Raw genomic sequence first — 24,374 nt, forward strand, 5'->3', positions numbered from 1 at the left:
AATGAGAGTGGGGGGGAGGGGGCCTCCACCCAGAAGAAAACAAAATCACTCACCCGACCCACCCAGAGGGTGCACGGCAGGGACCGCCGCCAACTCCCACCTCCAGGGAGCCGCCCACTGAGCCCTGGCCCCAATCTCGATGAGGCCCCATGTGGCAGCCCTACCCCCTTCTCCTGTGCAGCCTTCCCCACCCCCACAGCACAGCCGCATTCCTCAGAAGCTCTGGCCCAGCATCTCCTCTGTCCCCATGACACACTTGGCCCTCCCCCTGCTCTAATCAGATAAGTCCCTTCCAGAACTCCAGGGTGTGGAGTGAGGGCTGGGCCTTGGGACCCTCAGCTATGGGCTCTGTGGCCATGTGGCCTTGGGCCTCAGTTTCTGCACTTGAAAATGGCGTCGTAGTAGCTGTACGGCCTTAGCCTGAATACCTGAGCACAGGTGAAACACCAGGTATGGTGCCTGGCACTTAGCAGGCACTCAACAAATGTTCAAGGAAAACACACAAAACCATTCTGATTGCATGTGTCTGTAAACCAGGCTTCAGGCCTCCCTCTGGTCTCCAGTCCAGGCCCCCACAGCAGGGCCCTCTCTGGAAAGCTCCTGTCTCCCTTTGAATCCCTGACTTTCAGAAGTCACAACAAACACCCATTTTTCTGTTGCCAGCTTTCCTAGTCCCCTTTGAAAAGGACAAAAATGTCAACAACACATATACCACATATAAGATGGCCAACTGATAGGAAAAATCACCAACCTCATCCTTTAAAAATGGCAAATTGGGCCAGATGCGATGGTTCACGCCTGTAATCCCAGCACTTTGGGAGGCCGAGGTAGATCACTTGAGCCCAGGTGTTTGAGACCAGCCCGGGCTAACATGGGGAAAACCCATCTCTACAAAAAAATTAAAAATTAGCCAGGTGTGGTGGTGTGCACCATAATCCCAACTACTCAAGGGGCTAAGGTGGGAGAACCACTTGAGCCCAGGAGGTGGAGTTTGCAGTGAGCTGGGATTGCACCACTGTACTCTAGCCTGGGTGACAGAGGGAGATCCTGACTCAAACAACAGCCAGGCAAATTGGGCCAGGTGCTCACGCCTGCAATCCAGCACTTGGGAGGCCGAGGTGGGAGGACTGTTTGAGCCCAGGAGTTCAAGACCAGCTTGTGCAACATGGCAAGGTCTTGTCTACAAAATGTAAAAAATTAGCCAGGTGTGGTGGTGTACGCCTGTGGTCCCAGCTGCTGGGAATGCTGAGGAAGGAGGAATGCTTGAGCCCGGGAGGCTGAGGAGCCTGGGAGGTTGAGGCTTTAGTGAGCCATGGCAGTGCCACTGCACTCCAGCCTGGGCAATAGACTGAGACCCTGTCTCAAAAACACAAAATAAGGCTGGGTGCGGTGGCTCATGCCTGTGATCCCAGGACTTTGGGAGGCCAAGGCAGGAGGGTCACTTGAGGTCAGGAGTTTGAGACCAGCTTGGCCAACATGGTGAAACCCTGTCTCTACTAAAAATACAAAAATTAGCTGGGCACGGTGGCAGGCGCCTGTAATCCCAGCTACTCAGGAGGCTGAGGCAGGAGAATCGCTTGAACCTTGCAGAGAAGGTAGAGGTTGCAGTGAGTTGAGATTGTGCCACTGCACTCCAGCCTGGGCGACAGAGTGAGACTCCATCTCAAAATAAATACATAAAATAAAATGGACTAGGGAAAAAAAGGCAAATTAAAACCAATAACGAAGTATCAGTTTTGACTTATCAGATTGACCAAAAAACAAACCAACCAACAAACAAAAAAGCACCCAAACCATCTGCTAAATCCACCAGTACTGAGTGAGGAAAGGTGCCTCACGCCTGCAACCAGGAGCAGGAGTTGGGCCAATGTCCCGGGGGCAATTGGGTAACAGCACTCAGAACTCAAACTGCCCCTACCTTCGACCCAGCTATTTCCCTCCTAGATACTGATCTAACAGCAGCCTCTGTGAGCACGCAGGGCACACGCACAGGAGCTTCACTGTCTTAAGAGCTAAAAACGACAGGCCGTCCAAGTGTCCACAAACATCAGCCAACAAAACAAAGGGAGGTGAGCTGATGCAGCTGCTCACAAAACTACCAGAAAGATCTGTCAGCTCTGTGTGTACTGACATAGAAAAATACTGCAGACATAAATAAAAAAGCAAGCTGCCCACACAATATGCGATTGAAAGGAAAGAGGATATACACATATATTTAAAAAACCACTTCTGTTCTCAGAGGGTGGCTGGGGAGTCTGGAGGGGTGCAGGGGCACTGGGCAGCTGTGGCCTGAGGGGTAGGGACTGGGAGGGAGTAAGAGAAGAGGGGGAAGGAACACAGTCCACTGAAACGTGATGTGGTGTTACTCATTAGTGCAGGACGCCCCACGCACCCGGAGACAGGGTTTGGAGCATCCTTTGCCCCAGTGAGGTGCTCCGGAACTTGCGGTGCTTTGCTGCCCACAGACACGGGACAGACTCTTGGGTGGCTGGTCCCTGTACCGACTCCTGAAAGGACATTTGGAGCACTCGATACACACCCATAAGGTGCACTCTAAGAAGGTGGAGGCAGGTCTGCTGCAGGGGTCGGCATCAGAAGCAGGTCCTTCTCTGGGGGTGAGGTCAGACATGTGCCTGGGTGCTTCTCTAGAACTGCCTTAGGGAGGGCTTCCGTCCTCACTGGCTGCCACTCGGCCTGCGGTGCGCTTTATGTACGCTGGCTTCTGTTGTGCTGCTGAAGAATATCTTTCCAGGTAAAAACACTACCTTAGAAATCTGTGATTTCTTCACCCGTATCTAAGGTTAACCCTCGTCCGGCCATTTGTAAATACTCAATTCTACTTCTGCGTATTTTCGTGGTTTGTCTTGGAGTCCCTCTGTCGGCCTGGAATGCCTGGTAGTGTGTGGTCTCCGTGAGAGGAAGTGGAGATCGAGTGAGCTGTGTTCCCACCCTGCCAGTTGTTGAATGGTTCTTTCTTTCCTTGGCTCCTGGAGAACAGCTACATTCTTATCTACCAGGCTCCGCTGAGCGGGCCGAAGGTGGGGGCGGGGGTGGGGGTGGGAGTGGTGAGAAATTATGTCTGTATTTTGATTAGAATGACGCTACAGATTACTTTACTTTGGAGAAAACTGCTGCCTTTGTATATTTAATGCTTCCATCCAGGAAGTGTCTATTTTTCAAGCCTCACATTTTTTTGGATAATGCTTGGTAGTTTCTCTAGTCTATCAAACATTTTCTGAGACTCCTAGGTTTTGTAGACTCGGGGCCTCCCATGCTCCCATTTCTCCCAGTTATCTCCCTGTAAACGGAAGGGACAGGAATCAAGGACCATGCCCCTGCATCTGTGGTGCCCCCCACCCCTGTGCACCTGTGGGTACCCCACCTGCAGACCATGCCCCTGCCCTCAGAGACATTCTGAAGCAGACCAGTGGAATCAAGTTTAGGAAGCAAAATGGCATGGCCTGGGGCTGGTGCAGGAAGGAAGGAAGCTGGACGGGGGACAGGTCTCCTGTGCAGGCTTTGGAGGAGGCAGGTGCTGGGCAAACAAGAAGGGTGCCTGCAGGTGCTGCAGGGTCTGCAGGTGGGGTACCCACAGGTGCACAGGGGTTGGGAGGCACCCACAGGTGCAGGCAGGCTGGAGCTGGAGTGCAGGTGGCTGGGGGAAGAAAGGAGGGAGATGAGGTTGGATGTGCTGGGCCCCACCAGTCTGTGTGGAGACCTATCTAAGGCTGTCATAAAAACGCAGGTGAGAGGAGGCTAGGCTTGGAGGTGGGTCCTCCAAAGAGCCGCATCCAGGGTGTATGGGGGAGCTCCAACTCCAGGCAGCTGTTCCAGCCTCAGAGGTAGGCCATGCCCTGGGATGGGGTAACTGCTGGGTCTGGATAGGTTGGCAAAGGAGGGCTGTGGACATGAGCAGGAGGGTGGCTTGAGGCCTGTTTCAGGCCCAAGAGGAGTGTGGCTGTTCAACACAGCTGCGTGACATTGTGACTAAACACCATGTCCGACAATAGTCATTCATGTCATTAATTTAGATGCTACTAAATTGTTAACTATTTCAGTATCATTTCATTATTATTATTATTATTATTATTATTATTATTATTTTGCAGAGATGAGGTCTTGCTATGTTGCCCAGGCTGGTCTTGAACTCCTGGGCTCAAGTGATCCTCCTGCCTCAGCCTCCCAAAGTGCTGGGATTACAGGCATGAGCCACTGTGCCTGGCCCTTTTTTTTTTCTTCAGATGATGTCTCACTATATCTCCCAGGCTGGTCTGGAACCTCTGGGTTCAAGTGATCCTCCCACTTTAGCCTCCCAAAATGCTGCAATTACAGGTGTGGGCCACCGCACCCGGCCTATAGCAATTTTCATGTCAGACAAAATAGGTTTTTTGGTGAAATACGACATGAGGGGTTATAAGGGATGTTACATACTGGTAAAGGGAGGAAAAGATCAAGAAGGCAAAAAACCTAAACATATATGCACCTAACAATGGACCTCAAAACACATAAAGCAACAATTGACAAAAACAGATAAATTGATAATTGTAGTTTAAGAACTAATATTTTCCTCTCAGAAGAATTAACATTACAGTAATTTAATTCTCTGACCAGAATGTAAAAACATTAGAAATCAATAACAGACAAAAAAATAAAATTCCACAAATCTAGAAACTTAAGGAAAAATTCCATTTAAGTTAAAGCAAAATGAGTTGAATTGTAAGTCCTGCTAGGGAAGGACAAGGGAACCATGGGGATGCCAAGATTTAGGAGACACGGTAAAAGCAAAGCAGCGCTTGGGGGAATATGCATTTCTTCGGCTGCACTGATCAGAAAACAAGACAGATTTCAGATTTGAAGAAGGCATCACGAAGCTAGCACTCCTCCACTATCCTTGTAAACCATCCAAAAGCAAAAATAATAATAATAATAATGAAAAGCAAAAATGCAAACTTCATTTTCATTAAAACTAAGAGCTAGAAATGGTGCTGGTGGAGGGGGGCTACCAAAGGCTGCAGGAATTTGGCAAGGGCCGTGTCGAAGACACACAGATGCCTCGTTAAAGACCCAGAAAGAGCAGAGAGAGGGCACTTCTCAGAGGCGAGGGCAGCCCTGAGGGGAGGACCTAAGTCCTTGTTTCAGGAGGAGGAACACGGGCTGGCAAGTGCTTCCCTGAGCTTGTCCTGTTCCTGGAAGAGAGGAGGGAGAGCGAACCAGGAGCAGAACAGGCCGTATCTGCAAAGTGCAGTGTATGTGGGGAAAGGGAAGAGAGAAGCTGTATCAGCTGTTAAAAGCCTGACAGGTGCAGACTTGTACTTAAAGCTAAAATCAACAACAAAACTCTGCTAGATTGGAAAATGGCTCTGGCTTCATTTTCCATACAAACTTTTTCAAATAGCTAGTCAAGTAAAAATTTACCTGTTTTTTTTTTTTTTTTTTTGAGACGGAGTCTCGCTCTGTCGCCCAGGCTGGAGTGCAGTGGCCAGATCTCAGCTCACTGCAAGCTCCGCCTGCCGGGTTCACGCCATTCTCCTGCCTCAGCCTCCCAAGTAACTGGGACTACAGGCACCGCCACCTCACCTGGCTAGTTTTTTTTGTATTTTTTAGTAGAGACGGGGTTTCACCGTGTTAGCCAGGATGGTCTCGATCTCCTGACCTCGTGATCCGCCCATCTCGGCCTCCCTAAGTGCTGGGATTACAGGCTTGAGCCACTGCGCCCGGCCAAATTTACCTGTTTTAAAGATGAGGCCAGGCACAGTGGCTCATGCCTGTAATACCAGCACTTTGAGAGGGTAACGTGAGAGGATCGCTTGAGCCCAGGAGTTCAAGACCAGCCTGGGCAACATAGCGAGACCTTGTCTCTACAAAAAACTAAAACAATCTTAGCTGAGCATGGTGGTGTGTGCCTGTGGTCCCAGCTACTTGGGAGGCTGAGGTGGGAGAAGCGCTCAAGCCCAAGAGGTCGAGGCTGCAGTGAGCCGAGATTGCGGCACCGCACTCCAGCCTGGGTGACAGAATGAGACACTGCCTCTAAAAAGAAAAATAAAAAACAATGAGGGGGGAGCCAAGAAACGAAAGTGCTCCAAGAGGAAAGGAGAAAGGAAACAAACTAATGAACACGAACAGTCTCCAGAAGAACTTTCCATTGAGTTGATGAAAATTCGGACAACATGTTTTGTTGTAAATTAAAAACGCGAGGAGGCAGTGCCCCTAAGAATCCTGAGCCCAAAGGAGAGCCATAGCGTGCAGGTGGGAGGGTCAGGAAGACAGAGCGGGACGCGGCTGTGTGGAAGACAGAGAGAAACGCACCACAGTCGTGATGCCGGAACTGAAGCACACGGGGAACAGAAGCCAGCCACACAACCCCATTCCTTCCTAAGGCAGAAGGGAAGCTGCATCAATCCCAAGAACACTTACAATAGCGTTTGTGGGGAGGGGCTGGCGGAACCAGACTCAGACAAGCCAAGTCTAAAAAGTATACAAAAATAGGCCGGGCATGGTGACTCACACCTGCAATCTCAGCACTTTGGGAGGCTGAGGCAGGAGGATCGCTTGAGTCCAGGAATTTGAGATCAGCCTGGGCAACACAGGAACACCATCTCTAAAAAAATTTTTTTTTTTTTTAGAGCCGGAGTCTCATCTGTAAGCCGGGCACGGAGTGCAGTGGCGGATCTCAGCTCACTGCAGCTCCTAAGCCTCGGGTTCGCCATTCTCCTGCCTCAGCCTCCCAGTGGCTGGGACTACGGAGGCACCGCCACCTCAGCCGGCTGGTGCACTGTATTTTTGGTGAGCGGTTTCACCGTGTCAGCCGGATGGTCTCGATCTCCTGACCTACGTGATCCGCCCGTCTGACCTCCCAAAGAAGTGCTGGGATTACAGGCTTGAGCCACGCACCCGGCCTTTTTTTAGGGGCAGGTCTGGCTCTGTCGCCCAGGCTGGAGTCGCGGTGGCGGATCTCAGCTCACTGGCTCCGCCTCCGGGTTCCATGTTCTCCTGCCTCAGCCTCCCGGTAGCTGGGACCACAGAGCCCGCCACTTGTGACTAGTTTTGTATTTTTTAGTAAGAGGCGGGGTTTCACCTTGGCCCAGCCAGGATGACCACCGATCTCTGACCTAAGTGATCGCCGTCTCGGCCTCCCAAGTGCTGGGATTACAGGCTTGAGCTACAGCCCGGCCAATTTTTTTTTTTTGAGGCAGTCTCATTCCCTCACCCAGACTGGAAGGGTGGTGCAATCTCAGCTCCACTGCAGCCTCCACCTCCCGGGTTCAGCGTTCTCATGCCTCAGCCCCAGGTAGCTGGGATTACAGGCATGCACCACCGAACTTGGCAATTTTGTATTTTTAGTAGGGCAGGGTTTCACCATGTTGGCAGAGGCTGGTGCCAGACTTCTGACCTCAACTGATCCATCTGCCTCGGCCTCCCAAAGTGCTGGGATTACAGGCATGAGCCACTGCCTCCAGCCCTCTCTCTACTAAATTTAAAAAGAAAGAAAAAAGAAAAAACAAATACATGCAAATAACCAAGAAAATTCTGAGAGAGAAGGGTAAAGAGGAGATCCTAGATCAGCCAGACAGGTAAAAGGACCAGGAGGTGACACTGATTCCGACCCGATGGAACTGCCTGTGAACAGACTGATTGCGGCTGAACGAACCGTCCGGATACAGCCCCAAACGCACATGGAACATTTAGCATCATAACAAAGGCGGGAGTCCAAATACGCAGGAAGCATGAGCAATGGAAAACTGGGAGCCATTGCCATTGGGGGTTAATAAGAAGGGATTCTGGCTGGGAGCGGTGGCTCACTCCTGTAATCCCAGCACTCTGGGAGGCCGAGGCGGGCAGATCACAAGGTCAGGAGTTTGAGACTAGCTTGGCCAACATGGTGAAACCCCATCTCTACTAAAAATATAAAATTAGCCTGGAGCGGTGGCGGGTGCCTGTAGCTCCAGCTACTCGGGAGGCTGAGGCAGGAGAATCACTTGAACCCGGGAGGCGGAGGTTGCAGTGAGCCGAGATCACACCATTGCACTCCAGCCTGGGCAACAAGAGCAAAACTCTGTCTCAAAGGAAAAAAAAAAAAAAAAAAACCAGAAAATATAAAAAACAAGGACATTAAATTACATAAAAATAAAAAATATGAACATAAAAAAACACCACACGAAACATTTAAAAATATGAAGAACTGGGAGAAAACATTTGCACTGCTATCACCAAAAAGGCCGAATTTCTCTCACATATAACGAGCTGCTACAAATCAGTAAGACAGACGACAATCTAATATACAGAGGGGCAGAGAACTGAAGAACAGCAAAAGGAAGTAACTCCTAAACACACACGAAGAGGCACGACCTCCTAACAGAGGCGCTGATTCCAACCCTGCCTGCCACCGGCAAAAGCTCCGTGTGGCTCCACGACTCTCAGACGCTGCTGCTGGGGGCAGCCTCCGGGTGGGCAGTGGAGGCTGAGGCGATGGTGTCCACCACACGTGGTGGGCAGGCAGCCTCGACTAAGCAAGCCGGGGCACTTACACGTGTATTTTCACACACTGCAGCCTGTAAGGTTTCTATTCTAACAGTATCTGTGATGGCAAAGGACTGGAAATAGCCTACAATGCGCATGAAGGAGAGAATGCTTAAATGAATGCGGCACGTCCTCATGATGGAAGACAGAAGCTGCAAGGTAAGAAGGGGACGCCCTCCACGCAGGCACACAGGACAGACGCGTGCTCTCGCCCCAACACATTGCACGTCCCACCACTCTAGCTGCTTCGAAGCAGCATCTCTCTCCACCCTTCTTCCTACGTCATGGACCCATGCAGTCCCCACAAGGTGCACCCTTCAAATAGACCTTCCTGAAAACATCCTGAGACCATTCGCAGGAGCTGGCACTGTGACCTGCTGAGTTTACCAGGCCTATGACTTAGGTGCACAGCAAAGCCTCAGGGCGACGATGTCTGTGCAGCAAAGCAGGATGAGGACAAGGATGCGGCGTGACGGTTGTCTGGCCCCCGAGGCTGAGCATCACTGGGGTTGGCCTGACTCTTCCCCGGGAGCCGGGCTGTCTAAAGTATACCAACGCCTGCGCGTCTCACCTAGAACGTAGACGTTCCATTCTATGTCAGCATGCACCCGGGTGTACAGTGCTGCGCTAGGAGGTGGCATGGTTTCTGCCCTTCAGGGCTTTGCACCATAACCTGGGAAACACTCAGGTGCCAAATGAGAGGTAAGGAGACTCCGTGCATTACTCAACCAAAGTGCAGGGATTTCAGGGTGTGGGAGGCATGCAGGGTGCTGACTCTCCACGTGCCCCTCGGAGAGGGTGGCCCCCACCAGCTGCCAGCTGTGGGCAGCTCCTGGGGAGGGCAGTCTCCTACCTGGAGTTGAGTCACCCTGGGAGGTGAGGCCAGAAGGGCTGGATCCCAGGTCTAGCAACCTCCAAGTGTCCTGGAGGGCGCCACTGGCAAGGGAGGAGGAGCTGTGGGATTGGCGGCTATGCTCCTCAGGGCGCTTGGGAGCCTGGGGTGGCTTTGGGGACCTGCCTTCTTTCTGCCGAGGTGATTTACAGGTCACCGTGTGGATGCTGCGTTGTGTCTAGAAAAGACATCATTGTCTTGAAAGCCACCCTCTCCAACCCAGAGGAAGCCACAGGACTCCCCCAGCCACTCCCCTGGAAGCAGTAAGGAGACAGTGGGCCTGGCTCAAAGGCCCAGGCAGATGCTCCCAGGACCACCCAGGAGAGGCAGCTGCAGACAGGGGTGCATCTGGGGAGTGAGTCTCAGTGCTGGGAACGCCAAGGGTGAGCAGGGCCTGAATCTCAGTGCTCATCTCAACAAACGACAAAACACGTCTAGGGCAGAGGCTGTCCCGTTTCGATGGGGAATGAGTTGAAATGCAGGGCAGATACCCTGAGGGGCACAGCAACGAACGGCCAGCGTGGCCCCCATGTGCTTTAGGGGTCCTGGGGCCCTCCCAACACCTTTATCGCCCTTGTGGGACCACCCAGCAAACGCTCTGCAGCTCACCCTGCCATTGCGAGCAGCCCCTGGCCATGGCACAAAGGCAGGTGCAGAGGGAAGGCCCCGCCGAGAGGCCCAGAGGGCCCAGACCCCAGCTTCCCTGCCGGCCACACCCCACGCAGCCGCACCGGCACAGGCACTGCCACTCTCACCTTCGGGCCTCGCAGGGCATCAAATCTGCTGCCCACCTGTGCTGGGCGGGGCCGGTGCTTTCCCAAGGGTCCAGAAGGACACTCCTCCTCGGCACTCTTGGCGTCCTGCCGTGGGAATTTACACGAGAGGACTCTGGTATTCACATTCACTGATGGTGTGTGTCCGTGAGTCTTCCCACAAGATTGGGAAGGAATGCCTCCCCACATTTCTGGTATTAAAGACTCACATCATTTGGTGACAGCCTAGACTGAAGGGACCTGTTTCCCAGACAGGATGAATGGAGCAGGCTTCCCCAATCATTCATTCCCAGGAGCCTCCTCTGCAAGGCCAGGGCAGCCTGTGCATGGCCTGCCTGGGGTGAGAGCCCCCTGGCCCAAGATGGGCACGAGTGGCCCCCAGTGATACCGCCTGGCTGATTCTGCTGCTTCTTTTTGTTTTGAGATGGAGTCTCACTCTGTCACCCAGACTAGAGTGCAGTGGCGTGATCTCAGCTCACTGCAACCTCCACCTCCTGGGTTCAAGCGATTCTCCTGCCTCAGCCTCCCAAGTAGCTGAGATGACAGGCGCCCACCACCACGTTTGGCTAGTTTTTGTATTTTTAGTAAAGATGGGGTTTCACCATGTTGGTCAGGCTGGTCTTGAACTCCTGACCTCAGGTGATCTGCCCGTCTCAGCCTCCCAAAGTGCTGGGATCACTGATGTGAGCCACCATGCCTGGCCACTTATTTTCTGGGGGTAGCGGGGGCGGAGAGACAGAGTCTCACTCTGTCACCCAGGCTGGAGTGCAATGGCACCATCTCGGCTCACTGCAGCCTCTGCCTCCTGGGTTCAAGTGATTCTCCTGGCCCAGCTTCCTGAGTAGCTGGGATTACAGGCACCTGCCACCACGCCTGGCTAATTTTTTGTATTTTTGGTAGAGATGAGGGTTTGTCATGTTGCCCAGGCTGGTCTCGAACTCCTGATCTCATGTGATCCATCTGTTTTGGCCTCCCAAAGTGCTGGGATTACAGGTGTGAGCCACTGGGCCCAAACATCGGCCACATTTTTTTAAAAGAAAAATAAATTTAGGCCGGGTGTGTTAGCTCATGCCTGTAATCCCAGCACTTTGGGAGGCCGAGACAGGTGGATTACTTGAAGTCAGGAGTTCGAGACCAGCTTGGTCAATACGGCAAAACCTCGTCTCTACAAAAATACAAAAATTAACCGTGTGTGGTGGTGTGTGCCTGTAGTCCCAGCTGCTCAGAAGGCTGAGGCAGGAGAATCACTTGAACCTGGGAGGCAGAGGTTGCAGTGAGCTGAGATGGTGCCACTGCACTCCAGCCTGGGTGACAGAGTGAGACTCCATCTCATAATGAATAAATAAATAAAATAAATACAGGCCAGGCCTGGTAGCTCATGCCTGTAATCCCAGCATTTGGGAGGCAGAGGTGGGCAAATTGCTTCAGTCCAGGAGTTCGAGACCAGCCTGAGTGACACAGTGAAACCCTGTCTCTATTAAAAGAAAAAAAAAAAGCCAGGCGTGGTGGTGCGCACCTGTAGTCCCAGCTACTCGGGAGGCTGAGGTGGAAAGATCACTTGAGCCTGGGAGATGGAAATTGCAATGAGCCGAGATTGTGCCACTGCACTCCAGCCTGGGCGACAGAGCAAGACCCTGTCTCAAATATAAATAAATAAATTTTAAAAAGAAGTAAAAAAGGAAACAAAAAGGGTCTTGGCTCCATAGAGGTTTCTTTTCTCAGTTTTAAGAGTTATTTCTCGGCCAGGCGTGGTGGCTCAAGCCTGTCATCCCAGCACTTTGGGAGGCTGAGGCGGTAGGGTCACTTGAGTTCAGGAATTCTAGGCCAGCCTAGGCAACATGGCGAAAACCCATCTCTATAAAAAATACAAAAATTAAGGCCGGGCGTGGGGGCGGGTACCTGTAGTCCCAGCTACTTGGGAGGCTGAGGCAGGAGAATTGCTTGAACCTGGGAGGCAGAGGTTGCAGTGAGCCCAAATTGTGCCACTACACTCCAGCCTTGGGTGACAGAGCGAGACTCCGTCTCAAAAAAAAAAAAAGGGAATAAGAACGGATAGCCAAGAAAATTTTGTAAAGGAACAGAAAGAAATAAGGTCAAGCTTGCTCTAAGAGAGATTAAAATATGTCACAAAGCCACAGTGTTTAAAGCAGTATAGCACCATTTCAGGAACAGACAACTCATTGGAACTGTAGAAAACCCCAAAATCAATGCAGAAGCTGAATTTCTCAAGGCTGCAGCATCAGACAGATCCACAGTCTACAAAACACTGACGAATTTTTCAAAAAGACACAGAAAGGCGGAGGGAGTGCTCCGGGCTAAAGGCTAAAAACACAAGAGCCAGATGCAGCAGGAATTCTGGACGCTGAGGTTACGGAAAACCAGCGAGGAACACACGTAAATCACCCACAGCAAGGAACACACGTAAACCACTCACAGCGAGGAACACACGTAAACCACTCACAGCGAGGAACACACGTAAATCACCCACAGCAAGGAACACACATGAATCACCCACAGAAGAAGAACTACAAATGGCCAATAAATAGATTAAAAGCATTTAATGCCACTAAGGACATAAGAAACGTCTGTCTTTGTTTTTTTGGTAGAGACAGCGTCTCACTGTGTTGCTCCGGCTGGTCTTGATCTCCTGGGCTCAACTAGTCCTCTCACCTCAGCCTTCTGAGTCTGGGGTTACGAGGTGTGCGCCACCACACACGGGTAATTTATTTTTATTTTTATTTTTTTGTAGAGACAGTCTTGCTGTTTTGTGTTTTTTTTGAGACGGAGTCTTGCCTTGTCATCCAGGCTGGAGTGCAGTGGTGCCATCTCGGCTCACTGCAGCCTCTGCCTCCCAGGTTCAAGCGATTCTCCTGCCTCAGCCTCCTGAGTAGCTGGGATTACAGGCGCCCGCCACCACGCCCGGCTAATTTTTGTATTTTTAGTAGAAATGGGGTTTCACCATGTTGGTCAGGCTGGTCTCAAACTCTTGACCTCATGATCCACCCACCTCAGCCTCCCAAAGTGCTGGGATTATGGGCATGAGCCACCCCACCCAGCCATCTTGCTATCTTTTAAAAGATACGAGTTGTGGCTGGGTGCACTGACTCATGCCCATAATCCCAGTACTTTGAGAGGCCGTGGTGGGCAGATCGCTTGAGCCCAGGAGTTCAAGACCAGCTTGGGTAACATGGCAAAACTCAATTTCTACCAAAAAAAAAAAAAAAATTAGCCATTAGGGATAGTGGCGCACACCTGTGGTCCCAGCTACTTGGGAGGCTGAGGTGGGAGGATCATTTGAGCCTAGGAAGTCGAGGCTGCAGTGAGCTGTGATGGCACCACAGCACTCTAGCCTGGGTGACAGAGCCACATCCTGTCTCAAAAAAAAAAAAAAAAGATAGAAGTTTTTGGGTTTTTTTCACTTATCATACTGGTAAAGATTTAAAAAATAGTACCCAGATATGTAAAGTTATAGTAAAACATATACATGATACAATTTATAATTAAAAAATAAAAAAAACGGGGGCTGGGTGCGGTGGCTCACACCTGTAATCCCAGCACTTTGGGAGGCAGAGGCAGGTAGATCACCTGAGGTCAGGGGTTTGAAACCAGCCTGGCCAACATGGTAAAAAAACCCCATCTCTACTAAAAATACAAAAATTAGCCAGGCATGGTAGCATGCGCCTGTAATCCCAGCTACTCGGGAGGCTGAGGCAGGAGAATTGCTGGACCCCGGGAGGGGGAGATTGCAGTGAGCCGAGATTGCACCATTGCACTCCAGCCTGGGCAACAGAGCAAGACTCCGACTCAAAAAACAAACAAACAAACAAACCCCCCAAAACAAAGCCCAGCAGAAAACACACTGAAATGTTACTGGTAACTATGTCTGGATGCTGAAAATTGGAGGCCTTTTATATCGTGTTTATCGTAATTTGAAGTTTCTGTAATGAAAACACAACACGGCCGGGCGCGGTGGCTCAAGCCTGTAATCCCAGCACTTTGGGAGGCCGAGACGGGCGGATCACGAGGTCAGGAGATCGAGACCATCCTGGCTAACACGGTGAAACCCTGTCTCTACTAAAAAATACAAAAAACTAGCCGGGCGAGGTGGCGGGCGCCTGTAGTCCCAGCTACTCGGGAGGCTGAGGCAGGAGAATGGCGTAAACCCGGGAGGCGGAGCTTGCAGTGAGCTGAGATCCGGCCACTGCACTCCAGCCTGGGCGACAGAGCTAGACTCCATCTCAAAAAAAAAAAAAAGAAAACACAACACAATTAGGGAAATATTTTTAAAATGCATGTCTTAGATGAAAGAGTGTTACCTGAGCTGTAAAATGGGGCTGCACCTGTCCCAAAGGTGGGCTGCGATCCAAAGGCCTCCTGGGCTCCTTGCCTGGCTTCCGGGCCGCGGGGGCAGGAGGGAGGGCATGGTGCGGCGGCCGCCCTGGGAATGGGATGGGGACAGGGTTTGTTGTCTGTACATCACTTCTGGATTCCTCTTGTGCTGAGTGCACTCAGAAAGAACAGCATGTTCCTTTTCGAAACCAAAGTAACTTCCATTTCACAGAGAACTTAGGGAGGGGCGGACAACAGTGAACTGTGACACACAGCATTTCGGCAGAGCTCTTGCACACACAATGCCACGCCCCTGCCACACACAGCCCTTGCTGTCCTCACAGCGGGGGCAGCAAGCACATTTGCGAACAGAAGCACAGAGACAGCCTTTCTGTGGCAGGCACAAGTAAGAAGCAAAAGCTTGCCAGGTGGGGTGGCTCACGTCTGTAATCCCAGCATTTTGGGAGGCTGAGGTGGGTTGATCACCTGAGGCCAGGAGTTTGAGATCAGCCTGGCCAACACGGTGAAACCCTGTCTCTACTAAAAATACAAAAATTAGCTGGGCGTGGTGGTGGGCACCTGTAATCCCAGCTACTCAGGAGGCTGAGGCAGGACAATCGCTTGAACCGGGGAGGCAGAGGTTGCAGTGAGCCGAGATTGCACCACTGCACTCCAGCCTGGGTGACTCCATCTCAAAAAGCAAACAAACAAACAAAAAGAAGTAAAAGCTTATAACAACTTAAAAATGATGGTTCTACTCAAAGCTTTGGCATGCTAGAAATGACCCCACATCAAACGAGATCCTTTCATCAATTCCATTCCTGTTATGTAAAGATCTGCTCCTTCTCTAAGCAGACACATCAGAAGACATAATTACTAAAATAACATTTCCCAGAATAACAAATCAGTTTCGTTAAACTCACTGAGGATTCCAACAAGGTTTTTGGAGAGTGTTTATAACTGTTGACATTTCACATATTGGAAATTGAAACAGATTTTTTTTTTTTTTTTGAGACGGAGTTTTGCTCTTGTTCCCCAGGTTAGAGTGCTGTGGCATGGTCTCAACGCCCCCACAACCTCCGCCTCTGGGGTTCAAGTGATTCTCCTGTCTTGGCCTCCTGAGTAGGCGGGATGACAGGCGTGCGCCACCCCGTCTGGCTAATTTTGTATTTTTAGTAGAGATGGGGTTTTTCCATGTTGGCCAGGCTGGTCTCGAATTCCTGACCTCAGGTGATCCGCCTGCCTCGGCCTCCCAAAGTGCTGGGATTACAGGCGTGAGCCATGTGCCTGGCCAAAACAGAAAAATTTTAAAGCTTTTTAATCAATTTACTTGAAGTTGGCCATGATGAACATATTGCTTATGATCAACATCTGAAGAGCATCGCAGGATTAGCTCTGCCCTGTGGACATCCTGAGATGGGCCCTAAAGTAAAGCATCAGTTTCTTCCAGACAATAAAAGAACCCAGAGAAGATAACACTTGGAAATGAACATGTTTCCCTTGGTTTATAAAACACCTGAATTTAAAAGCCATGAAGTCAGAAGATGCACGTGTGGGCAAAAAGCTCCTGAAGACACTCAACACCATTGATCACCAGGAGAATGTAAATCAAACACACTGTGGGGTCCTGCCTCACATCCACTAGGACGGCTAGGATCCACAGGATAGAAAACAGCCGGGCGCGGTGGCTCACCTGCAACCCCAGCACACTGCGGGGCCCAGGTGCAGGCGCTGGTACTGGCCTGGGCAACACGATGACACCCCACCTCTATTTTTAAAATAAAATTTTTTTTTTTTTTTTTGAGACAGAGTCTGGCTCTGTCGCCCAGGCTGGAGTGAGTGGCGCGATCTCGGCTCACTGCAAGCTCCGCCCCCCGGGTTCACGCCATTCACCTGCCTCAGCCTCCCGAGTAGCTGGGACTACAGGCGCCCACCACCATGCCCGGGTAACTTTTTGTATTTTTTTTTAGTAGAGACAGGGTTTCACCGTGTTAGCCAGGGTGGTTTCGATCTCCTGACCTCGTGATCCGCCCGCCTCAGCCTCCCAAAGTGCTGGAATTACAGGCGTGAGCCACTGCGCCCAGCCAAAATAAAATTTTTTTAAATAAAAAAATAAAGTTTTTAAAAATATGCAATAAGAGTATTCTTAATAAAAAACAGGACAGAAAATAGCAAGTGCTGGTGCAGATGTGGAGAAATCAGAACCTTCCGTGCACAGCTGGTGGGCATGGGAGGCAGTTTGGTGGCTCCTTACCAGGTTAGACACAGAATGACCACATGACTCAGCAAGGCCACTTCTAGGGAGGCACCCAAGAGAACTGAATGTTCACAGCAGCATTATTCCCAACAGCCCAAAGGCAGAAACCATCCAAATGTCCATCGAACTGACAAATGCCTACAGCGGCCTGTCCCCCACCAAGGAGCTCTTCCCACGGAAAGGAATGAAGTGCGGATGCCCCAGCACGAGGGACTCTGAAACATGACACAGAGGGAAAGAAACCAGGCACGAAAGGACACATCCTGTAGGATCCCGCTGAAGCGAAACGTCCAGAACAGGCAAAGGCATGGAGGCAGAAAGTGGGTGCTGGGCTGGGGACAGGAAGTGACTGCGAATGGGTGTGGGGTTTCCTCTGAGGTGATGAAGGCATTCTGGAACAAATGATGATGCTCACACAACATTCTTAATGTGCTTAATGCACTGAACTGTATACTTTGTATACTTTATAAGCTTTCAACCCTACATTTTATGTGTATATTACCGAAGTTTAAAAAAATAAAAAAAGGGCTGGGTGCGGTGGCTCACACCTGTAATCCCAGTACTTTGGGAGGCTGAGGCGGGCGGATCACGAGGTCAGGAGATTGAGGCCATCCTGGCTAACTCGGTGAAACCCCGTCTCTACTAAAAATACAAAAAATTAGTCAGGCGTAGTGGTGGGCGCCTGTAGTCCCAGCTACTCAGGAGGCTGAGGCAGGAGAATGGCGTGAACCTGGGAAGCGGAGCTTGCAGTGAGCTGGGATCTGGCCACTGCACTCCAGCCCGGGTGACAGAGCGAGACTCCGTCTCAAAAAATAAATAAATAAAATAAAATAAATAAATAAAAAAAGAAAGCTAGTTTGTGTTTTTGAGACAGGGTCTGGCTCTGTCATCCAGGCTGGAGTGCAGTGGTGTGATCTTAGCTCACTGCAACCTCTGCTTCCCAGGTTCAAGCAATTCTCCTGCCTCAGCCTCTTCAGTAGCTGGGATTACAGGCACCTGCCACCATGCCCGGCTAATTTTTATATTTTTATTTTTTTATCCTTTTTTTTTTTTTTTTTTTTGTGTTTGGGTCTTGCTCTGTCGCCCAGGCTGGAATGCAGTGGCACAATCTCGGCTCACTGCAAGCTCCGCCTCCCGGGTTCACGCCATTCTCCTGCCTCAGCCTCCTGAGTAGCTGGGACTACAGGCGCCCACCCCTGCGCCCGGCTAATTTTTTCTATTTTTAGTAGAGACGGGGTTTCACCATGGTCTCGATCTCCTGACCTTGTGATCTGCCTGCCTCGGCCTCCCAAAGTGCTGGGATTACAGGCGTGAGCCACCGCGCCCGGCCAATTTTTGTATTTTTAGTAGACAAGGGGTTTCACCGTGCTGGTCAGGCTGGTCTTGAACTCCTGCAGGCCTCAAATGATCCGCCCGCCTCAGCCTCCCGAAGTGCTGGGATTACCAGCGTGAGCCACCATATCTGGCCTTCCTTCATTTACTATTTATTGACTTCCCCTAAAATATAAAGGGTTATAATCTGTTCAGACAGCAAAGGTGCTGTCTTACCAGGGAAATTTTCCATACTTTTCATTGACTGACTATGTCTTGGTGGTTTAAGAAAACAAAGCTTCCCACACTTAGGAGAGAGCTAAGTTTCTCTATGACTGTTCTCTCCCATGTTTAAGCATTTTGTGACTTTCACATGGGTAGCTAAATATTATTTCTCAGGTACTCATGAGTCTTAATGTTCAAATCTCCTGACATCTTTTTATTTTTTTTTCTTCTCAAAATTGAATTCTAAATGTTAAATAAAATAAAGCTTTTAGGAAACTTTTTTTTTTTGAGATGGAGTCTCACTCTGTCGCCAGGCTGGAGTGCAGAGGCGCAATCTCGGCTCACTGCAACCTCCCTGGTTCAATTGATTCTCCTGCCTCAGCCTCCCAGATAGCTGGGATTACAGGCACCCGCCACCACGCCTGGCTAATTTTTGTATTTTTAGTAGAGAGGGGCGTTTCACCATGTTGGCCAGGATGGTCTTCATCTCTTGACCTTGTGATCCACATCCAGCTGCCTTGGCCTCCCAAAGTGCTGGGATTACAGGTGTGAGCCACCATGCCCGGCCCCAGGAGAACCTTTATATTTAAAATGATCTATGTGATGTCCCAGAAGTTCCCCGGAAAATCAAAAAATTTTTTTCTTATAAAAAGAGAGGTATTTGAAATAATTAGGTACAAGGTGGGGTGTGGTGGCATGCGCCTGTGGGTCCCAGCTACTCGGGAGCCTGAGGCAGGAGGATCTCGTGAGCCCAGGAGGTCGAGGTTGCAGTGAGCTGTGATCACACCACCGCCCTCCAGCCTGCATGACAGAGGTCTCTATCAAAAAAAAAAAAAAAAAAAAGAAAGAAAGAAAGAAAGAAAAAAGTAAAAAGAAAAAAGACGTTAAGGAAATGATTAGTTTCTTTGATGTGTTAGGATTGATGAGTACCAGGGGAAGAACTGCTGAGTCGGGAGAAATGCGTGGCCTGCCCTGGGCTGTGTGTGTCAGGTAACTCGTTGGTCTGAAGCACTGAGAATTGTGCACGGTGCTGCACAGAGACGTCCCGGCTGCCCACGGTGCTTCTCTTCATCAGAGTCCCGAGGCCATTTGCCTGATGCTGTCAGCCGGCAGCAGTCCGGAGCAACTGGGCATAAACCCCGTCACTGTTGTTACGTTAACTGGGGAGTCACCTCACTGGAACGTGAGCTGTGCATCTCCAATGCCAGTAGTTTGCAGCAGGGCGACCGTCACTCACTCTTGGGTTGTGTTACCAGGCAGACGGCCACCGCCTGCCCCACACTTTTTGCCCCTCCACTGGATATTCTTGCTAGAGCCATGGAATAGTCAGCTTCACAATTATCTGTAAATAATTTCCTCTGTAAACATCTTGCTCATCCATTTTTTAGAGATCAGATGTTCTGTTTCGGGCATGTTTGGAAACAGCGTCAACGTCTTAGATTAACTTTGTCTAGAAGTCTTTTTTGGACTCTGTTTCCAGATGTCTACAGGACAATCAAATGTTACTTCTCAGTTGCATTATTCTTGCTATGAGCAGACCTTTCACTTTTGAAAAGTGGAAGTGGTAAATTCACCATGGCCATGTGCAGTCTTTTGTCATCCACAGTTTATTTATTTATTTATTTATTTTTAGACGAACTCTCAAAGACGACTCCGACCCAGGCTGGAGTGCAGTGGGGCAATCTCAGGTCACTGCAACCTCCGTCTCCTGGGTTCAAGCAATTCTCGTGCCTCAGCCTCCCATGTAGCTGGGATTACAGGCGCCCGCCACCACGCCCAGCTAATTTCTGTATTTTTAGTGGAGATGGTGCTTTGCCATGTTGACCAGCAACTCCTGACCCCAGGTGATCTACCTGCCTCAGCCCCAAAGTGCTGGGATTACAGGCGTGAGCCACCGCGCCCAGCCCCAGCCATGGTTTTTGTGTTACTCTGATGCTCCCCAGAAAGCTTAGAGTGCTTCATCTTCAACAGGGACTATCTCAGAGCCTGGGGAAAGGACTGGGCAGGCATTACGGGCACAGGCTTCTGATGGCGGCATTTAGATGACGCTGAGACCATCCCAGGACCGAGTCTCTAGTAGAGAAGCAGATGAATTGCTGAGACCAAGAACCAAGATGGAGTGGACAAGAATGGACCTCACAGGAGGGGATGAACTGACGGTGGAAGATGATGGCTTTTGTTAAGAATATGGTTGATGTCTTTTTAATGTTCTACTTTCTGGATATATAAATAACTCTTTCTCTTTCCTCTGAAGCTATGTACAGTCCATAAAATTTTTGCAGTCTCTGCTTTTGTGAATCAAAACAGAACATTTGTAAGTGATATCTTTTTTTTTTGAGACAGAGTCTCGCTCTGTCGCCCAGGCTGGAGTGCAGTGGCGCAATCTCGGCTCACTGCAAGCTCCGCCTCCTGGGTTCACGCCATTCTCCTGCCTCCGCCTCTCGAGGAGTAGCTGGGACTACAGGCGCCCACCACCAAGCCCAGCTAATTTTTTTGTATTTTTAGTAGAGACAGGGGTTCACCGTGTTATCCAGGATGGTCTCGATCTCCTGACCTCGTGATCCACCTGCCTCGGCCTCCCAAAGTGCTGGGATTACAGGCGTGAGCCACCGCGCCTGCCCTAAAATTAGTTTTTAAAGAGGCTTTTACAAATCCAATCTGAAATTCTTTACGGAAACTCCTAAGAAAGCAAAGTTAAGAATGCAGAGGCGGTGAACGAGCACTCTCGCTGCAGCTGTGGAAATCATCCAGCCATCTACAAGCCAGCTCCATTTTGTGAGATCAGAAGCCACCTTTCCCACCCTTCTGTGCTTCATCAGCCCGATTATTGGGTTTTCATGCAGACGTGTGAGTTATGCCTCCCTCAAGCCTTGTCACGACATCTGCACATTACCAGTCTGATGTGCAGGGAAAAAAACACCTTTCTTTGAGATTACTTTCCACCAAAAGCGGAGAAACTGTAGGGAAAAAACGAGTTTCCAGCTTCCGTAGAGACTGCCTTGTCTACCGCACTTCCCCTGGGCTATCGGCGTCCAGCCCCTCATTGTCTCGGAGCTGCTTTGCGATTCTACCACTGATAGGCATGCGGATTCTACCCTACCCGCCTCTCCCTCTACTTACTCCATATACAATTGTGCTTGTTTGACCTTTCCTTGGAACTGGTTAAAGCATCTGTCCGGTTTCCTCATTGTTTAATGAATAGAATACAACCCTAAACAATGCTCATTTTTCATATTTGGGAGCCACATTTTACTTCTTTCTGAAAATTATCTTTTAATACATAGTTAAATAAATATGACTGGATGCAGTTAAACATCAGAAAGGACACTGCATTATGAACCGGGAGGAGCTACAGCTGTCCTGAATGTTTCTGTTCTAAGTAACACAGCACTGAAGTTACGTTTTTGTTTTTTGTTTTTTTTTTGAGACGGAGTCTTGCTGTCACCCAGGCTGAGTGCAGTGGCACAATCTCAGCTCACTGCAACCTCTGCCTCACAGGATCAAGTGATTCTTCTGCCTCAGCCTCCCGAGTAGCTGGGACTACAGGCGCGCAACACCATGCCTGGCTAATTTTTGTATTTTTAGTAGAGACGGGGTTTCACTGTGTTGGCCAGGTTGGTCTCGAACTCCTGACCTCAGGTGATCCGCCCGCCTCAGCCTCCCAAAGTGCTGGGATTACAGGCGTGAGCCACCATGCCCGGCCTAGCACTAAAGTTTATAAAACATGATGGTGAGAAGAAGAAGAAATGGACAAAAACACAGGAGCAATGGAGGATTTTTAACACTTTGTGGTTCTTGGCAGTTCAAATTGAGGAGCATAAATAAATTTACAATCAATATTAATAAGTATATTTAATATGGTTGCTAAATAGAATAAAATAAAAAGTAGTATCCAGCACATTTGGTTTAATAGATAACCAAAGGAATTCTGAAACTTCCCCTTAAGTCACTGGTGAAATAGAAAAACAGCCCACACTGGCCAGGCGCAGTGGCTCACGCCTGTAATTTCAACACTTTGGGAGGCTGAGGTGGGCGGATCACCTGAGGCTGGGAGTTTGAGACTAGCCTGACCAACATGGAGAAACCCCATCTCTACTAAAAATACAAAATTAGCCGGGCGTGGTAGCACATGCCTGTAATCCCAGCTACTCAAGCCTAAGGCAGGAGAATCGCTTAAACCCGGGAGGCGGAGGTTGTAGTGAGCCGAGATCGCACCATTGCACTCCAGCCTGGGCAACAAGAGTGAAACTCCGTCTAAAAACAAAACAAAACAAACAAACAAACAAACAAAAACACCTGCAATGGCAGGCTATCTAGACAATAATTACACTGATAATAATATCCCTCAAAATCTCTGGGGCTTGGCCAAAGTGATACTCATGAAAATTCTCACCTTAAGAAATGCAATTACTAAGCAAGAATAAAAATAAATGTGAAACATTCGATCTAAGAAATCAGGAAAAGAACAATAAAATAAACCCAAAAACAGGAATGAAAAGAGATGAAATGGGAATTACTTCTGTTCAAGATACTGGAGCCATCCAGTGGTTCCAGAGTGTGGAAACCCCTGGAAAGGGGAGAGGGTGCTCTTACACACACACCACACACACACACCACACACACACGTGTCAGGGAGCATGTCTGACATGCCCCATAAGCTCCTCCAGAAGAGATCAGACAGAAATGGAAGAAAGCAGTGTTTGAAAAACAATGGCTGAGAATTCTAAACAATAGAAAAACAACCAGCCAACCAACCTAAAATTTGGTCCTGAAATTTAAAAAACATACTGATTCCTGAGCAGGATTCAGGGAAACAAATCCACACTTAGACACAACAATGGTAAAACAGGAGTACTTAGCAGATTGGGAGAAAAGTCTAAAAACAGCTTCCTCAGGCCAGGGGCAGTGGCCCACTCCTGTAATCCCAGCACTTCGGGAGGCCAACATGGGTGGATCGCTTAAGCTCAGGAGTTCGAAACCAGCCTGGCCAATATGGCAAAACCCTGTCTCTACTAAAAATACAAAAAAAAAAAAATAATAATAAAATTAGCTAGGCTGAACCTGGGAGGTGGAGGTTGCATTGAGCCATGATCATGTCACTACACTCCAGCCTAGGCAACAGACAGCAAGACTCCGTCTCAAAAAAATAAAAAAAAAAAAACCCGCTTCCCCAAAGGAACTGAGATCAGACTGATGGCTGACCTCTCTGAAGACACAAGAATATTATCTTCAAAAGAAGTTGAGCTGGGCATGGTGGCATGCATCTGTAGTCCCAGCTACTTGGGAGGCTAAGGCACTACGGTGAGCTATGATGGCACCACCATGCCAGCCTGGGTGTCACAGTGAGACCCCATCCCTTTAAAAACAAAAAAAAAGTTGTAGAAAAATGTCAACATATAGAAAATTCTATTTCCGGCTAAAGCATCATCCTAGAAAGTCATCTGCAGATACATAACGTGTACTCCCCACAGACTCTTGCTGGAGGAACTGACAAAGCAAAGGGCAGAGATCTCTGAATAAAAGTCCATTTCCCTTTTCTCTTTCCTAGAAAAGATGGGGCTGCCTTGTATCTGAGTCTGAGTAGAAAGCCTTGTGTCCGATCAACTGCTCCCCAGGCTCCTGGAAGAGCTCATTGCGGTAACAGGGAACTGAGGTCAAGGAGCAGACCCGGGAAGAGCTTCAACCAACTATTTCATAAAATGTGAGCAAAAGTTATTACTTCCAAATTAACATATTGTTATAAGATTTTAAATACGTATATGTCATTTAATAAATTAAATGAAAATAGATACTTTACTATTTATGCACATATGCCTAATAAATAGTATTGAGTCAGCTGCCAACTACTGGGAAACAACGAAGCGAGATTCCTAATTTGTTCTTTTTCACTAGATCATTTCCAGATGCATCAAAGACTCAGCAGGAAAATGACATGACGATAAGATACAAGCGGCCCCACAGTAAGCCCCCTACATACACACAAAATTAAAGTACAAATTGAAAACAGGAAATCCTTTTACCTATTTAGATTGGCCCTCCAAATAAATTTTCTTTCTCTCCTTTTTTTTGA

The 24,374-nt window shown here is 49.3% G+C and overlaps 1 protein-coding gene and 1 non-coding gene across 20 annotated transcripts in view; one reads left to right on the top strand and one right to left on the bottom strand.

Annotated features, from left to right (window-relative positions):
• The window catches only part of CCDC57 (coiled-coil domain containing 57), a 114,386-nt gene that overhangs the window by 13,313 nt on the left and 76,699 nt on the right, over positions 1–24,374 (bottom strand). For 12 of the 19 annotated variants that reach the window (XM_031657182.1, XM_021928460.2, XM_017950098.3 and 9 more), the window contains 4 exons: positions 14,499–14,620; positions 10,165–10,269; positions 9,371–9,587; positions 2,182–2,507 (listed from right to left, as the gene is read on the bottom strand). In XM_031657182.1, the coding sequence (XP_031513042.1) occupies positions 2,236–2,507; positions 9,371–9,587; positions 10,165–10,269; positions 14,499–14,620 (716 nt within the window). In that variant the 3' untranslated portion in view covers positions 2,182–2,235. Of the gene's footprint in view, positions 1–2,181; positions 2,508–8,114; positions 9,588–10,164; positions 10,270–14,498; positions 14,621–24,374 lie in introns of those variants that run through there. The other 7 variants (XR_001896115.3, XR_001896116.3, XR_004179298.1 and 4 more) reach the window with 3 other exon arrangements.
• On the top strand, positions 21,104–21,207 carry LOC116271163. The gene has a single exon (XR_004179598.1). It is a non-coding gene; the product is annotated as a small nucleolar RNA U13 (small nucleolar RNA).

Source organism: Papio anubis, chromosome 17 (genome assembly GCF_008728515.1).
Source record: "Papio anubis isolate 15944 chromosome 17, Panubis1.0, whole genome shotgun sequence".
Lineage (NCBI taxonomy): Eukaryota > Metazoa > Chordata > Mammalia > Primates > Cercopithecidae > Papio > Papio anubis.